Source organism: Pithys albifrons, chromosome 10 (assembly GCF_047495875.1).
Source record: "Pithys albifrons albifrons isolate INPA30051 chromosome 10, PitAlb_v1, whole genome shotgun sequence".
NCBI classification, from domain to species: Eukaryota; Metazoa; Chordata; class Aves; order Passeriformes; family Thamnophilidae; genus Pithys; species Pithys albifrons.
This window is the reverse complement of record NC_092467.1, coordinates 31,249,677-31,268,403: the sequence shown is the minus strand read 5'-3', so window position 1 is coordinate 31,268,403 and position 18,727 is coordinate 31,249,677. Positions and strand designations below refer to the sequence as shown.

Below are 18,727 nucleotides of genomic sequence, written 5' to 3'. Positions count from 1 at the left end.
GGATTAGAGCACTTTCCTGAGGAAGACAAAAAGTAAACTGCATATAAAACACCACTCAGGAAAAGATGTTTTCTGCTTGAGTTGACAAGTTGTGTTTTCCTAAGCTAACACCACACATTCCCAACTAATTTCCTCCATAGCTACAAACGTTACACTAAATTAGCATTATTAAAGATAATAACACTGCAAGGGGTTTTGCTGAGGGCAGGATCACAGATTTATCTCTTTCCCAGGGCAAGCACAATAACATCAGTTATTTCCTTTTCAAATCCTCCAATACTTTGTCCAGAGTAGTAAAATTGCCATTTTATTTTTACAGGTTGGTTCACAGATAAAACAGAAATCAACTGGTGGCACAGTGAGTTTTGCTGGAGAATCAGCCCCATGTTAGAACCTCTCAGTAGTTAAAACAAATCCAGCTGTTGGTCACTTGCAGGCAGAGCAAATGACAAGAGTTATGATCTATGATCTTCCATCAGCAGATCTAAATGGAATCTCAAAGATAACAGTTCAGCAAGGAAAGCTGAAGGCCAAGCCCAAGCAAATCACTTCTTAAAGGGGTTTATCTAATGCATCGTGCTGCTCAATCCCTCCTTCTGGCACTCCCATATTTTGCCATTCCCAGTGTTCACAAACCATTAACAGGCACCCAAAAGCCTAAGCCAAACACTACTGTAGTAAAACAGGCTGTAGAATGTAAAAATGTATTACCGTGTTAATGTAAAAATGCTTTACATTGCACGAGACCCAGAAACTGCTCCACTCAAGGTCAAAACAAAAGGTCTGTTTCCCATTTAGGAACAAGCCCTTGCAAGAGATGGGGTTCACTTGCCAGATTTCATAAAAAAGATTAATCCACAATATCAATATGAATATAATTTTTCATACTAAAATACAGATTTATTTTAAGGAAGTGGATAGTATTTGTATTACATTTTATAGGCCCCTATAGTTACATCTGGTCCCTATTTATTTAAATTTTATTCAGCTTGCATAATATTTTTGCTTACAGTTATATTCTCTAAGATCAGAAAAGCTAAAACCTGAAAATTCAATGGCACTATTCATTAACATTCCTTCACTCTGCAGTCATAGACATTTGCAAGCTCTCCTTTGATTCTGAAATAATAAAACTAAGGTAATAAGATGTTTAGTGTAAAAATATATGACTTAAGTCAGAATGATAGAAAGAGCCATGTTCCTGTGAATCACGTGCCAAAGCAAACCAAAGTTTTTCAAAAGGTATACATGCTCATTTTAGAGGGAATAATAAAACACAGAATGACATATTAAAACCTTAACTCTCTGACTCTCATTATTTTATTAAATTAAAAATAAAAAAAGGAAAGTTTTCAGTGTACAGTGCATAGCACAGGTTATAAAGGATGCGTGAGACCCTGAGTGTGTGGGACACAGGAAGCCAAACTCAGTGGTTTCTCACCCAGCAGCAGCCAGGATGCTCCTCAAGTCCACTCCGACAGGTCCTACTATTTTTGTATATTGTCAGCTGAAATTCCAGGGCTGATTTACATTCCTGGAAGACACAGCTTCTTCAAGCAAGGCCCTGTTCCACCAGCAAGCCATACTGTCAGCTAAAGCCCTGCCAAAGACCCATCAAAGACATGATTTGCAAAACTTACTGCCCTAATTCCCTTTTGTGATAACTCATGTACGAAGCAGTTTGGGTTTTTCATGCTCTCGCAAGCCAAAGTCCTTCTGGAATGATGATGAATCCACCAACTTCATTTCAACATCATCCAAGCAGGACTGAAAGCAATTCCTCACAATTTCAAGCTAACTGCATCTACCACTCTGTCAGTAAATTGCCTTCTGCTTTATAAATGTTGGTTTAGAAGAGATTGCATTTTTTTCCTCTCCCCAACCACAAAGTTTTCCTCTACAATACCCAAGCCACAATTAAAAACTCAGGACTTCCATTCCCCTTTTTCATTCTATTGTTCCATTCGCTGTGTGGCAGATTTAACAGCAACAGTATCTACGGCCAATATATTGCTGAAACCCTCCTGGGGCCGATATCTTCCTTTTCATTTGGAGTTACAAGGTAAGCATATTTCATTGAAACAGTTTCAGTCTTAGCTGCATTTGATGAGTCTGTAGAACCTCTCAGACATCAGCTGTCTAAACCTGATGAAGGTATTTTTGCCTGAATCAAAATAAAACTGAAGTGGGAGGGAGGGATAAAAGCTCAGCCAAGGGAGAACCTGTTTGTTTAGTAACACAGAAGTCACACCTAGAAAGGTCCCCACTGCTGCCTGACTGCAGCACAGCCCAAAACAGAGCTCAGGCTTGGCTTTGGTATAGGAATGACCTGGGCTTGGCAGAGGGAAGCTCTCACAAGGTAATGAGGGCCGGGGGCAAACAGCATTTCTTGAACAGCTGCAATTCCAAGTCACAAGTTTCCTTCATTATTCCCTTGCCCTTCCTTAACAGATGGGGTTTATTCAAGGTATGACTCACCTGGACTGACAGAATGAATGTAAATATTCTTCTGTCAAGCTGCATCCCCACCATCCCCAGCTCCCTTGTGAGCCAGAAGACCTTCTGGGCTGACCCACGTGATTAGAAGAGCTTTTCCCTCCCCAACCCAGCATTACAAGCTCTCACACCAACTCCTGTTAGTTGAGCACAAGCACACTTTGTTCATTTTCCCAGCACTGCTGAAGTGTTCCAGTTCCAGTTCCCTGGCTTTGTGGATCACTTTGTTTTACTGATGGAGTACCTTAAAGTTTGTTAATTGCCTTAAAAATGCTTCCTATTAAAGTCAGGCGAAAGCAAAAGTACAGAAAGAAAATGTATCAAGTTCAAAGCAGACAACCCAGTCTAAAAAATCCTGCATAAGAGGTTTGTTGCTGTTTTCAACAAAAAAGACACGGGATGAAGGATGTTTTAGTTCCTCTCTGTGGAAGGTTCAGGTAATGACCATCTCCCACCTACTCCAGGGAGCTCTGGGTTACAGCCCCTGCAACCTCCTTTCACATCACAGGTGCCTCTCCAGCACTCAGCTGTGATTTCAAGCCCCAGCTGAGCATTTCTGCCTCCCAGGGTTCTCTAACCCTGCCTGGAGGGAACACCCCTGTCCCCTGCTTGTCTGAGCCTCTTAATCACCCCGGCAGCAAAGTCAGTAACTGCCAGTGATCAACCCAACCACCACTAAATTATTCAGCTGGAAGCAAAACAGGGCTCCCTCTTTGCTAAGAAAAAGTTTGTATCTTAAAGAGATGCTTTTTCCATGTACTGCCAAGAGTCAAATCCTTGCAAACTGACAATCCTTGTTTATAAAAATGGGCTAATTGCAAGTTGTTAAATGGACAAGACATGGCAGCATTCACCCACTCTGGGGTGATAATGGGATCTGGATTTCATAAAATCATAGAATGGTTGAGAGAGACCTTAAAACCCATCTTGTTCCACCTCCTGCCTCGTCCAAGGACACCTTCCACCATCCCAGGCTGCTCAAGGTCCCACCAAGCCTGGCCTTGGACACTTCCAGGGATGGGACATCCACAACTTCTCTGGGCAAACCCCACATGCCATCCAGAGGGGTGCCAGGACACCTTTAGAATCAGTTCCTTGATGCCCTGTTCTCTGAGGATTTAAGATAAAAATCTCTTTGGAACTTTCTGGCAAAACAAGTTTCAGAGGAAAATACCTGTTACTTGAAACTAAATTATTTACCTTGAAACAACTTACACAGAATGCAACGAATCAAAAGCAGAATAACTAAGGAACATCTCCTAAATTTATGGTGAGCAACAGGACTATCCAGTGCTCTCAGCCCTGTATCTTGTATCCCTCAGGGCTGGTTATTCATCCCGGATCTGCAGGTCCTGGCTGTGCAGCCCCGGGATAACTGGCCATGCCAACACTGCCTTGCTGCCATCAATGCCCAGGTCTGAAGCTGAAGCCCCCAAGGCACAGCTTGGCCAGGCCAGGCATGAGGGGTCTGCCCAGCACTGGGGTCTGCAGCTGCCACAAATCCCGGGCATCCCGTGGCTGGAGCGGCTCCGGCGCCTGTGGAGCACCAGCAGCTGCCAGGTGACAGTGACACCCCTGTCAGCTTTATGGCTGCTATTTCCACTGGTGGGGCTGACAGGCATTTATAGACAATTCCAGGGGGATGAGAGGGCAGGAGGTGTCCTGGGGAGCAGCTTTAGGGCCTCAAACCTCATTTTGGGATGTTTCCGAAAACACTTCTTTTTTTTTTTTCTATTTTAAATTCCCACTCTGAGGTTACTTTTACAAGTTTGAATGGACTACAACCAAGAAAAAAAAATCTCACAAACTGAAAGCCCCTGTGCTTCAGCTAGCTCCACTCTGCACTTTAATTGCTTTAAAGCAGAGGCCATGTGTTGTGTTCTCTCAGGGGTATGTGGGAAGGTGAAATGAAAGAGAGTGAAGAAAAAAATATTAATAATATCAACGCTTAGAGGAAAATGAAATAGAACTGCTTAAGGGCTATAGCAGTCTGAAGATCAATAACAGGGGGACAGCTCTCAAGGACAATCCTCCCCTCCCCATGTCTTTTCCACACACAAATCTTTCCAGCTGATGCTCTCCTGCGCTCCCCAAACACACAACCCCAGCCCTTGCCTGGAATACCTGCAACTGGAAAGGGGTTGGAGTTTAATGGGATGGACATCTCCCCACCACAAAACATTGCACAGGGGTTAAGACATCACTTTCCAACCTCCTGAACAAATTAACCTCCCTGCTCACAGGCTGTATTTTTCAAGCCTCTACTTGGTGATTCCTGATGAGATTCCTGAGGTTATGCCTTAAAAGTCACACTCTATATTTCATTTTGAAGGAGTCTGTCCCCAGCTGCCAGATTTATTATTCCAAAAGCTGGGCCTGTACATCTTGTGCTCAAGAAAGATATAAAATATTCTGAGAGAGCTTTCCCATCCCATGTGAGCTGCTGCTGAGTACCAGCACTCAGCATTTTTAGAGCAAGTGCATTTTGATACCCTTATACTCTTGCCATGTCCACCTTGGATTTGACAAGTTCTGAGAAGAATTCCTGGTTTCCCTCATACTGATAAATTACTTTGGAGATGTCAGAAACTGGGGTTCATATCCTTCATGGTTTTGTAGGCACTTACACACCTGTGCAGGCACAAACCAAAGAGAACTCAGTGGAAAAAGGAGGAATAAATGGGAGTCCATGTTGTGTTTTCTCAGAGTTAAAAAAAGGTAAAAGAAAAAGCTTCTGGAGCTGTGCAGCACAGACACTGCTCCTGCTCCCTGCTCTGCTAAGTCTTTTCCCTTCCTGGATGAAGCATTTTCCAGGGTCTCATCTCACCTCTGTGTGTGCCATGGGAACTGCAAGGGTACCAAAGACATCCCTGCTTTGTGCCTGCACAGATGGGCTGCAAACGGTGCCATTCCCAGTCCTAACTTTGATCTGACAATTCAAAAACAGCTAAAACCCCAAACTCCAAACGGCTGAAGCCAACTGTAGCTTCATTCTAATTTCTCTGCAATGCATCCAACAGTGGGTCTTGGACACACAATTTCTGCCACACAACAAGACCTTCAGAACTGATCAAATTCTTTTATTTTGCCGTTTTTAAAATACCAAAGGTGTCCATTTATGTATCTGAGTTAGAAACAAAAGTCAGAGAGCAAGACAGATGCATCACTCAGCTCCATGCACCTGTTTTATTTCCTCTCTAAACCATGAAACTCAGCAAGACAGAAATTTTCCTACAGCCCTGAGCAGTATTAGCTTTTAGTCCTCATTATACTACATGAACTTCATTTCAACTTTTTACAAAAGGTTTTCTGTCTTCATGGCACAAAGAAAAGGCAGCAGAGTGATTTGGGGGAGATCAGGAGCACAAAGCAGAGCAATGGAGGTTCCCTGCCCATGGCAGGGTTGGAACTCGATGATCTTTAAGGTCCCTTCCCACCCAAAGCCTTGTTTGGGATCGCACTAAGGACACAACCCCAAGGACTTGCCCTGAGGGGACAGGTTTGCACAGACCATTGTGGAGAAGAAAGTTATGGAGAATCCCAGAGAGGGTCTCTGCACATGGCAAAGGATCAGATTCAACTGTGGTTTCCTGAGAGCAACTTCTTCTCTATGAAACACCATTTGAATGACCAGATTCAGAAATATGAAAAAAAACAGGGACTCGTTTTTGTAAGTCCTGTAAGTGGAGGGAAAGAAAAGTGGGAATTTGGACCTCCCTCCCTTCATGGTTTCAGTTACTGCACTCAAGTGCATAGAACTTTAAAACCAGCTCCTGGGAGGACACTTTAATGAAGGAACTAATGAAAGTGTAACACTTAGCCAAAATCATTTACTCAATTTAAAGAATAAAATCCTTTGCATTTTTCTCATCTGCTCTGGAAAGCAGTTATTTACAATTTTCATTTATTTATATTAAAATCTCATGAAAGACAAGCACCACATTGTGTCTGACAGACTGCCATGTATTATTTCCAAATTCCAGTTAAATGAAAAAGCAGGGAGATGACTAACACTGAGCAACTTAGAATTTACTCAGCACTGAGGAGCTTGACAAAAACAGGGACTGGGGACAAAACTGTATGGCTGGAGAGAGTGAAGGCCATCCAGGCTGATTTAAGCCTTCACCATAACTCAGATCCATCTCCATGTGATTGGAGCAATTCATCCCAACTCTGCATAATTGGAGACTGCCACAAATGGGACCAAAAGCTGAACTTTTACCACTTTCAGCTTTAATGCTGCAAAAGACACAACCTACAACTTTTCAAAACTAAACTTTTCTTTTTTCTTTCAACTTCCTTTCTTTTTTCTGCTGTTTTCCTTCTTTTTTCTTGGCCTGGAAGAGGACTGTTACACTGCAGAGACCTGTACTTGCTGACACTCACTGCACTTCACTGCTTAATGATGCACCACTGTGATATTCTGAGGAACAGCTCAAACAGCTCCAGTGCCTGAAGTGTCCCTGTGGCAGGGGATGCAGGAGAACCCAGCTAAGACAGCTCTGCAGCAGAATTGTTTACTGAAAGAACTGAGTTTGACATTTAAAAGCCCCAGTCTGGCACTCTCTTACACTGTAGCGTGACACTTCTTAAGTGGAAAGTGAAGAGGAAACTGCAAGAGCAAAGGCAGAAGAGGCTTCAGCATCACTAACCTGCTAAGCTTACACTTGAATTGATATGTTTTAATTCATTTGGAGATATTTTTTTTATGAACAGAATATCCAGGAGGCAGACTAAGGCAAAAGACACAGAAAACAATAAAAGATTACCTTTGGTTTACCTCTGCTCAGCAAGGGCTTTTGCTGTCAGGCAGAAAATCCCAGTTTGTTTAAGCAGCTCCTAAGCATTTCTGCTCTCCAGACAGAGGTGTTAACCTTGCTGAAGCAGCTCTGTCTCTGCTACATTAATTTCTACCATTCTGGGAACTTACCTGCTTGCAACACTTAATTCACAATGGTTAAAGAAAAGAATTTTCCACTTGTAACCCCTGACCACAGCAAAAAGCATTACTGAAACACAAACCTTTCAATTTAAACAGGAACAGCAACTGCTTCGATATGAGGCAAAATTATCAATTTATTATTGGAGATTACAGTTGTTGGTTTGTCCTCCCTGTCCTGAACAATTCATCAGAGCAATTAGACATTAATGGCATTACTATTTTCCATGTTTGCTTTGTCTTTGTCTGCTATTCTCTAAAAAAGGCAGCAAATATTAAATTATTCCACTCACCAGTGGAGTGTCTTTGCCCCCAACGATGCTGAGTCCCAGCCCTGACCTTCCCTTGGAGATCTCGATGGTCATTTCCTGCCCTGGAACTATGGGACACGTTGCTGGATCCACAGGCAGTGGTGCTGGAAAGACACCTAAGAACATGAAAGGGTAAAGAAATAAGTCACACTGTACAATAAGAAAATTAAAAACACCAAAGGAATATGACAACTAAGCTCACACTTTGCTCTTCACCTTCACTGAACTACAGGACTGCTCTGAGTCACTTCTGAAGGCTCTAAATCACAACAACTCAAGTTTTGGGAGGAAATATTCAGAGTAAATGTCTAGGAGCACATCTAATTAGTTATCACCTATATAATTCAGATAATTATGGCAAAGGGTCCAGATCAGACCACATTCCAGCACCATGGAAGGGACTGCATGTCCCAAATTGTCTTTTCTCAAAAAGAGGAACCCCACATTTGCATGTAAAAGTCAAGAAAAACAAGCAAAGGCACCTTCAAGCTCTTAAAAACTGCAAAATGAGAGAAAAATAATAACAATTAATAAAGAAATAGGTCATTGGATGTTCAAAGAAAAAAACCACAATGAAAACATCCATCCTGGGTTAGGGTACTAAAAATACACAATATTGGGGGAGCAAATCACTGGTTCATACTGTGAGTGGTGACTTCTGCCTCTGGAGAAAGGTAAGCAGGGGCTGGCTCCAGGGGGATCTCCTGTAAGCTCACTGGCACTTTTGTTGAAGATTTGGATTGCTTGATCTGGTTGAGGACCTAAAAGCAAAGCAGAAGCAACAGAGACACCAATTATCAGCCCCAGAAAGGGATGTCATCTGGGTATTACCAGTAGCTGTTCATTATCATACCTTACTAAACCCTCAACAGCAGTAGAAGGAAAATAAGCAATTTTCCACAAAGTTGAAAAGAAGCAGCAATTTTTTAAGTTTACACCAGTAATATTATTTTAATGTCTCCCCATAATCACTTAGTCTTCAAAGAGATGGAGCCCTCGGAATCCTCCCTTTGTAGTTAACAGAAACACACATCCATTTTCCTAAACACACATACATTTTCTGGGAGCTGCTCCTCTGCTTCCTGCTGATCTGCCACCACTGGTCTGTCAGCTTTGCATTTCACATCCTAAAGAGGGGAAAAAAAGAAAGTGAGGTACACTGAAAATGTCTCTTTAGCTTAAATAAAATACCCTCAAAACCTCCAAATGATGATTCTGGGCTAACACAGGGATATTTTGGAGTGACAGGACAAGGGGAATGGCTTCCCACTGCCAGAGGGCAGGGATAGATGGGATATTGGGAAGGAATTCCTGGCTGGGAGGGTGGGCAGGCCCTGGCACAGGATGGACAAAGAAGCTGTGGCTGCCCCATCCCTGGGAGTGTCCAAGGCCAGGATGGACAGGGCTTGGAGCACCCTGGGCTGGTGGGAGGTGTCTCTGCCCATGGCAGGGGGTGGCACTGGGGGGACTTTGAGGTCCCTTCCAATCCAAACCTAGAATTTAGGATGGATTCCAGGATTCTGTAATGGCTTTGTGTATGTCCATTTGCAGCACTAAACAAAGCTGAAGGCCAGAAGTGAGGAGAGGACAATGTTGTGTGAACACAGGGAATGTCAGGGATTACTGAACACACACCCCACAGTGCTGAAGCCACACAATGTCAGGGGGCAGATTATCACACATGCTCTGCATTGCTCCAGAGCAATAGGGAGCTCTGCGGAAGAAGGAAATGTGTCCTCTGGAATGACCAGGACAGCCATTCCAGTCTGTGCCTTCAGCAGAACAGGGTTCAAAGTCTTCTCTCTCCTCCTCCTCCCTGCCTGCCTTGGCACTCCTATATGAAATAACTGCTTAAAATGCATCCTCCAGCCCCATTATGAAGATCTCCAACAATGGCACTTCAATCACAGGCTCCACTCACAGCTTAATTTCTTTTTGAATCCGTGCAAAACACTGAAATTATGAATTTTATCTCCTACTTCTCCAACTGCTCCCAGACAGCCCCAGTGCCCTCCCCTGTCAGCTCAGGGTCACTTTGATCCCAGTGTCAGTTATCTTACCCCGTGTTAAAAACCCTGACAAACAGCCCAGTCTGCAGAAAAGCCAAGTACCAGCTTCAAAAGACAACTGAGATTTTCTGCATCTCAAAAGAATTTCTAATTAAGATGACAATTCATACATTAAAAAAAAAGAAAGCAAATCAAATTTTAGGTAACCAAGCTTGAAAATACTGGCCTTTCTCACTGGAGTTTTATTATGTTAAATCATGCCAAGTCCCACAGGACCTTTTTGTCCCCTCTGCATTTTTCTACAACTCTAACAATTATCCAAATGGATAACAGGAAAAAAGATAAAGTGGTGATCTCATTGTATTATCAGAGGTGTCAGGGGAGAAATGGGAAGATTGCTTTGTCATTTTCTGAGAGATTGTTTTAATGAGCAATGAAAAATTATTTCATACTTCCCTTTTTCATTGTGGTATGAGACTAAAATCTGAAACTTCATCTTGAACATCAAGTAAACACCAAGTATCACCTTTATATCTCTCTAATCTTCTAACTGAGACTGTGCTGGAGGTAGCTGAATAAAATAAGCACCAAATTGGACTCCCAGCATTTGTCCTAAGCCTGCAACACAACTGATTTAATCCAATTCAAGCCCCTCAAATCCATCCAAAAGCATTTTTACAAAGCTCCTCCTCTTTGCCAACGTTTCAAGATTGTGTTTTCTGTTTGTGGTGACAACACATTATTGTGGCAAATTCAAATTTTTAAAGGAAAATTTATCCACTCTCATGGACCATTTTCACCTTTGTCAAATTAAAACTTCCCAGAACATCTCCAAGCTCCCTCCTTATCAATTCTTTTCCAGCAACACCTCGTGGAAAGCAGGATTGGTACAGTCCTCACAAACCCACAGCCTTCTCAGGCCACCTCAAGCCTCAGCTAATAAACACCCAGACTTTGCCTAACACCTCCCCTGGCTCCAGTTCAGAAATAAAGTTGTTTTCCTTCCCCCTCCTTATCATCCCAGCCTACAATGATGTCCATTATAGAACTTTATAGCTTTTAAAGTGATGAAGTGACAACAAAGAGTATGTTGGGAGAGACTGACAAATTTATCAGCACCAGATGAATGGAGAAGGATGTGAATTTTTTTAATTTTCCTTTTATTACAGCTGTCACTTGGTGAGACAGCCTGTCCAAGCTTTGAGCTGTCCATACTTGTGGGAGATCTCTGCTGATAAGCACATTCTTTTTATTTACTCAGTGAACTTGATCTTACTTGTTGACTTTTCCATTCCTGATTTCTCCTGACACATGACTGAGAAATTCAGAAACAACAGTGAAGCAGCACTGGGGCTTTAGGAACAACCATCATGCTATGAAAGACAAGGCTCTGGGTCTTCTTTTGCCTCCACAGTCACTAAAACAATGCAAGACAAGTATTTTTTCCCAAAATACTGAGCTGTCTTGTGCACTGCTGTGCCAGAGTCTTAATGCCACTGTGACTACAAACCCACAGGGGACCAACAAGAACCACCAGCATCAGAAAAATATGATATAACCAGAAATATTTGCCAGGTAGTTTTAAAATCCTGATTGCAAGAGAACTCTGAAATTATGAAACTGGGTTTTGCCACTGTTTTTCAAGCATTTAAACCCCTAAATCAAGGGTTGGCCCAACTGAAGATGTTGATGGAATGAGCAGTTGGATCTATAGGCATTCCAACATTTTTTTAAATCCACCTCCTAGCCCTAATTTTTTCAGTATTGTTTATCTAAGGGAGCAATCAGGGAGCCACCTCTAAGCAAATATCCACTCAATGAAGGCCTTTGTCTTCTCTTACCTTCCTGCCACTGCTCTGTTTGGGATAACTTTATCTTTCCACCTTTCAACTCCTACCCTTTGGCTCCACAGTTCCCTTCTTTCTTGCTTCAAGTCTGAAAGGAAGCTGCCAATATATTCTGGGTTTCCTGCTGTTCCAGAGGTACCTTCCCCTCCACACCTACCTTGGATTGCTGCAATTTCTTTCCCCATTAAATTCACACCTCTAATATTATCCAAAAAGCTGCACAGCACAATAGTATATACCAAGAGTCCACTTTTGTGTAAGGTATTTTATATACTTTTATCCACTTCAGTCTTTGAGCAATTTCTCACGTTACCTTGTAATTCCTCTAAAGTTTCTTGCCAAGTTGAGCAAGAACACCAATAAAATCAGGTGAATGACACCTGTAAATACATACAATAAAACTCTGATTCATTTATATTCCAGCCCATCAAAGGGCTCTGCACAGAGCGACCAAACAGCTATAATTCAACTTTTTTGTAATCCATTAGAAACATAAATCAGTCCATGGGTGATTAATTCTGATGACTGAATAGCACATACCACTCTTGGAATTCACAGACTCATTAATTACTCACTGGCTTAAGAACATTATGTATATTCAACTTACAGGACACTCTTTGCAAAAGACATTTTGGACCCAAGAGAAGACATTTAAGAGAAAAACTATCCAGAACCATCAGGCTTCCTTAGCTGAGGACACACAGACAGACTGTGCAGGCACAGCAAGTCCCAGCCAATGCACTCCTTGAAAGAGGAGCAGGGCAAAACCTCAGCAAATTCTAGGCACCTCTAGCTTAGTTATGTTTAGTAGTTTTCCATTCTAAACTTTATTTAACATAGTGTCCAAAAAAAAGAGATTAGAGCTGCACCCTGAAGGACTTTCAGATTTCTGATAATGCAAAGTCCTGACCTGTTGAACACCACAAAGCTCCATGTGGATCAGTGAGAAGTTGAGTGGTTATTACAGTGCACAGAACCACATGAAACCACAAGTCATGGGCTTAATGCAGGAATTACTGAGTAACTCTATAGCTGTGTTAGTCAGGAGGCAAGACTAGATTATGATAATAGACATTTTGGCCTTAGAATTTATGAAGCTACGAATATAAATATGATTTACAGAGCAGGCTTTTTTCTGAAGTTTGTCACACATGGATGGCAGGAGTGGAAACTCAATCCCTTCACTCACTGAGAACCCAAGAGAGGGCTAAAATGCTACATGAAAACTCTTATCTTGATATTTTAACAAATTATATTGACTGCTTAGTTCATGAAAACAGTCTGTGTATGTAAAGCTGAGAACCTGCTGTTACATCTGCTGGGTATTTTTTGACAAAAGTGCTGCAATACTCCAAAAAAAAAAAAAAGGCAGAGAAAACCAATCAAGGAGTGACCCTCCGTTTTCTAAGCTCTAATCATGATTAAATACCATTTTAAGTCTCTTACAGCTTTGTTGGATTCCTCATCAGTCAAGCTTTTCATGACAACTTCCAAACTGGGGCCTTCCTCGCCGCTTGCAGGTTCAGTGCCACCAGGATCCTGGGGAAAGGATTGACAAGAGTTTTTGAACACAGCTGTGATCCCCCAGAACAGCTAAAGAAAACAATTAGACAATGTTACAATTTCTTTTGTTTTTCTAAACAAGCAGCATCATGAAAAAGCAGAAAGATCCATAATTAAACCATCCTAATGTTGGGGACAAATCAGTGATATCAGTTTGCAAAGGCAGACCTGTTATTTTGATTTACTTTATTTTAAAATAGTTGATCCTAATTTGGAGCTGTTCTCTCTTGCAAAGCAAAATGCACTATGTGCAAAACAATACAATTTCAGTATCTTCAGTCTTAAAATTATTTCTGAATTTTCACTAGACATTTTACATTGAAATGCACAAGATGAAAATAAAGAGATCAGATGAAGATAAAGAGATAAGATGAAGAAAACTAACACAATAAGACCACAGTAATACCACAAAAATGCCACAGATGGTAACTATGGCACCCTGATACTCCATCACAGCAGCCAGGCTGTTTAATGTGATCTGACAAGTTACATGCAGGGTGCATGTAAGACACAATGTTAAATATTTACTCCGTATTCCAAAGACATTTGAAGATATAATTTCAGGATATAAGGATTTTTTTCTTTATTTAAAGACAGGAAGAGCTGCCAAAGGAAAGCAATATAAACTTCTATACAACATCACTATTTTTGGCTACATTTATTTTATAGAATAAAAAGATGCTAGCTAGAAGTAAAAACCTGCATTTACTTATAAAACAAACATAATGTAAATAGCAAGAGCTTGTCATTAATCCATGAAACTCAACCCACAAGCACCTCCCTCTAAAGGCAAACATTGCTTTGGCAGAGTCTAATTACAGTCATTTGACCACAGCACAGAATGTGCCTAAACAAAGTTTCCTGCTTCATCCTGAAGACACAAATATTACACAAAGCTGGGAACAAATGCAGGTGTTAAAGAGTCAACAAAAATAAAATGAACTCTGTAATTTGCAATGCACCAGTTGCACCTGGGACGTGCTGCTGGGATGGAGGGGAGAAGGAAAAGCCAAGGCATGTCCCCAGATGGCTCAGATCCAAATGAAATCTAAGCAGTTCTTGCACTGGACAGCACTGGGCCTGCCTGGAGCAGCCATCAGTGGGAACATCACCTGGAAGGCCAGAGCAAGCAAGGAGATGCCAAGAGGAGATGCATCCAGCATGACCTCACATGGACCCGTGCTGAGGGACCACAGGGATGCTCCTGGAAATACCAGGAGTTCAATGCACATGGATTTATCAGGGCAAGACCAAACCCCAGTTTAATTACAAAGCACCTTCTGCTTTATTAGTTCAAACAGAAATAGAATTAAAAAGCAACAGCAAGGCTAACCATGCAGTTTATCTACAAAATTTAGTTAGAGCATCTTGAGATGTCAAAATGCTGCCAGTGTGGTGACTCTGCAGGACTCTCAGTGCACAGGAGAGAAATCAGCCTGCACTGGGGCTGAGGCAGCAGCTCAGGGTGGAAAACACTGGTTACCTTACAAACTAACACAGTGTCTGCATTGGAAGGTTGTTCCAGGCAGAAGTTCCTCACCATGACTGTTCTAACCAGCTGAAACAGGGGCAGGATAGGGATGGCAAGGCTGGAATTCGAAGCCTTCTCTTCCTCCTGTACAGCAATAACCTGCTTAATACCTGCTGTTAATGCCTTTCAGTAACAAAGAAAACAACAAAACAGAGACAGGGGAAAATAAGCCTATTAGGTCAAGTCTCTACCCAATGCATTTTATGATTCAGAGTTTAATTAGACAAGGTGCTCGAACCTATCACGAGCTGCTAATTATGATTAATCTGTCTAATTTAGCAATCCCTAATTAAAAATAACAACCCACGAACCTTACCTCAATGGAAGAGTGGGAGCCTGAAGGTAATGGGAAAGGAGTAACAGCCATCTGATTGACTGCATCTTCACTCCTGCATAGCAAACAACAACATGTCACACACCAAACCACCAGGGACAAACTCTTCTTTTGAGTTGGTTTTGCCTATTAAGAAAATACTTCCCCAGGCATAAAAATTCACTGTTGCCCACCAAAGGCAGAGCTTAGAAAAGCACTTTGGTTTTGCTCTTCTTTGTTCACAAAGAGATCACATCCCTTCCTGGGACACAGTGGGTTCATCTGGGACATGGTGACATCACACCCTTTGGAAAGCTAATTTTGTGGGGATTATCAGAGGATGCAGATGGGATTTATGGTGCCTACACACCAACAGATGTGCTAACACTTCATTAGCCTCTTCTAATAGTGTTTACATCTGTAAACTGCTTGTTTATAGCCTCACATCCACATTACTGAAATAAAATACCTGTTTTAATACATTAGATTGCTTTTAGATTCAATGTAAAAACTTAGAATAAATTTTATAAAACACAGAGATAAGATGAGATGAACATTGATTCTTGCTACATTATTTTTCCAAGATGCTTTTGATGTATGGCATCTTTTCCTCTCTCCTCTTTAAAATGCTGCTGAAGTTGACATCTGATTACTCTGCGACTTCCAAAGGCCTTTTTTTATTAAACAGCATTCTGCCTTGCTCATGTTTTTCCTCAACTGCCACTGAAAATGCTTTGGCTTGTGGAATTAACTCTCCATTTTTTTTGGACTCTGTAAAATGAAACCAAGTAATATATGACTTCAGTGATATAATTTAAGGGAAATCCTCATAGAATAGTTTGGGTTGGAAGGGATCTCAAGGCTCATCTTGATTCACCCCTGCCATTGGCAGGGACACCTTTCACCAGCCCAGGTTGCTCCAAGCCCTGTCCAACCTGGCCTTGGACACTCCCAGGGATGGGGCAGCCACAGCATCTCTGGGCACCTGTGCCAGGCCCTGCCCACCCTCATAGCCAATTCCTTCCATATATCCAATCTACATCTACCCTCATTCAGCTTAAAGCTGTTCCCTCTCTTTCTATCACTTCATGCCTTTGTGAAAGGTCCCTCTCCAGCCTTTTTGTGGGTCTCCTTTTTCAGAAGAATCAACACTATTGCTGCTTCAGAGCTTGCTGGATGAAAGGAAGTGCCTTCCCCTGCAGTGGGTCCTCTGGGTTTGCTTTCTGGTCCAGTTTGCTACATTCCATGTTACTGTGACAGGATCAGGATTTCTGCCTTTTTAATTTCTGGAATAAGCTATTAGACCAGTATGTGCTTGGAAACATTTTACACAAGTACCTGAAAGAAAAAAGTGTTATTTTATCCCTCGAGAGTGAAACACACCAAGCTAAAACACATGAAGTTAATGAACAGAAGCATGTTCAGATCAGTGAGAAACAACACTGTGAATCAACAGCTCTCAGCACAGGCTTTGGAAATGATAAATCCTGCAGGCAAAGGTTGGGGAATTCATTTACTTATCTCCAACCAAACAGCCCTCCAATTCAAAGGCACTGGCTGGGTGCTGTTCTTGCTCTCAGACTCTCCTCAAAGCCTCGCAGGAGTGGGAACCACTCGCGGTTCGTGATGCAGACCCGGGGCCAAGACACACATCTGAGGCAGCCACGGGACCAAGCCCAGCAATTTCATCAGCATTTCACAATTTCCAAGTGCATTTTACCCTGCAAGGCATGTTGGGCAAGGACATTCTCCCTCCTCTTATCTTCGTGAGACATCGGGCTCATTATGTTGCTTTTTAACCCACAAGAATAAACCATCCCATGTGAGGTGTCTGAGCCCTCCCAAGTCTTCCCTTGACTGGAGAGGTTTTTCTGACAATGGTTTATATAAAGCACAATCAGCATGAAAACAAACCTCACTCTGTAGCTCTAAATTAGAAGCAAACATGAAAATAAAAAATTTTGTATAAATCTTTGTTAAGAAATACTCTAAAAATTGCTACACAGAAGCTCCTGACAAACTGGGGTGTAATTAATTGTCCAAATTAGTTTTGACTTCATATACACACACCTTTTTTTTTCCTAGCAATGGGAAAATATCTTTATGCAACTTTAAATGGATGGTCATTTTTATTCCAAATACACACACCTTTTTTTTTTCCCTATCAGTGGGAAAATATCTTTATGCAGCTTTAAATGGATGGTCATTTTTATTCCAAGCAATAAAAAACCACTTAGAGTAATTCCCTGGGAAAAGAAGGAAAAAATATAACCCCCCCCAAGGTTACACAGTGTCACAACTTGTAATCTCCCCCTGCTAGGACTCGTACATATTTAAATACTTTAATGCTGCTTCAAAGGAGAATGCTTCAAAGCAGAATCAAAGTGAGAACATATTTTAAAGTGACAGATCTAATAATAAATTGCTGTTTCTGCTCTCCACTTCCACAAGTGTCCTCAACTAAAACGTGAATTTATTTACAACTAAAAGGATTAATCATTTTCTTTTGATGCAGGAGCAGACAGCTTAGAAGTCTGAACATCATATTCAAATTACAGTGACTGCAAATGAGAATTCAGTGTATTTGCCAAGAGTTGCTCCATAACCACCTCCAAAAAAGCTGTTCTCAGTTGCCAGTGCCCAATATTGCTTGGGGTGAAGGTGTTTAAACCCTTCACAGTCAAGGCACAGCTTCATACTCTCAGGTCAAAGCAATGTAAAAACAATTTATGCAGCAGAGAGGCTCAGATGTTTCCCCTCCATTACCTGCAAAAATTACAAATATCCATGGCTCTTGTTCCAGCTCCTTCTCCTGGTTTGTGCCTTACACTGGGATGGAGCCACCCCAGGCTGAGCCTGAGCACCAGAGAGCTGTTGAAATTCCATATAAACTGAATAGGAAGGAATTCACCACTCCTCCCACAAATTCTTTTATAACTTCTAACCCCTCAGGGGGAGCTTGTGGGTGAAAATGGGACTTGGATCAGCCTGGAGGTCAGAGTGCCTGTTGCTTGGACCAGCACCACAAACTCCAGCTCAGTGCTGGAGAAACAAGATGTCACAGGAACTGAGAGAAGGTAATTTGTAAATGGCAAAGACTCTCTGAACTTTAGGAAAGCTCACACCTTTGGAGATTTATTTGATTAAACAGCCATTCTTCACTATATTTTACTTCTTTCTAGTCTAAATAGGACCCCTGGCCATTCCCTATCCTGTCTAGCTGACCAAGAGAAAAACTCCTGATGTTTTGCTCCACCTGCACATTTGATGAAGGGAAAGAGGTGCAGCTTAAGCAGAGACAAATACAGTTATTGACTTAACCATAAATACTTGGTACAAAAGAAGCCTGAAGAGAGTCATGTGCACATATAAATCAGAAAGGAACACCCTCCCCATGCTGCAGAAGGCAAACCTGCAGGGAAGCTGGAGTTGGGTGCTGCCAGGCTCCAGCAATGCCATGCTGAACACATCCCAAAGTTCCTCTGGCACTTGGGAGGAATGTCACACACAGCTGGAATGGTCCAGGAAGCATTTAGAAAGTTATCTTTGTAGGGGTGATAACCAGCAGTCACAGTCTCAGCCAAACTGAGTTGGTCATCGACCTCAGACTTGTAATTCTTGAATTCAGGTTCCCTGACTTCCTTTGAGGAGTTTGTCATAAAATCACACAATCCCAGAATGGTTTGGGTGGGAAGGGACTTAAAACTCATCTCATTTC

The 18,727-nt window shown here is 41.9% G+C and overlaps 1 protein-coding gene across 10 annotated transcripts in view; it reads right to left on the bottom strand.

The window, feature by feature from the left end:
• The window catches only part of PATJ (PATJ crumbs cell polarity complex component), a 149,892-nt gene that overhangs the window by 28,109 nt on the left and 103,056 nt on the right, over nt 1-18,727 (bottom strand). For all 10 annotated transcript variants that reach the window (XM_071565887.1, XM_071565889.1, XM_071565890.1 and 7 more), the window contains 5 exons: nt 15,013-15,085; nt 13,049-13,141; nt 8,802-8,873; nt 8,390-8,507; nt 7,729-7,862 (listed from right to left, as the gene is read on the bottom strand). In XM_071565887.1, coding sequence (XP_071421988.1) covers nt 7,729-7,862; nt 8,390-8,507; nt 8,802-8,873; nt 13,049-13,141; nt 15,013-15,085 — 490 coding nt within the window. The remainder of the gene's footprint in view (nt 1-7,728; nt 7,863-8,389; nt 8,508-8,801; nt 8,874-13,048; nt 13,142-15,012; nt 15,086-18,727) is intronic.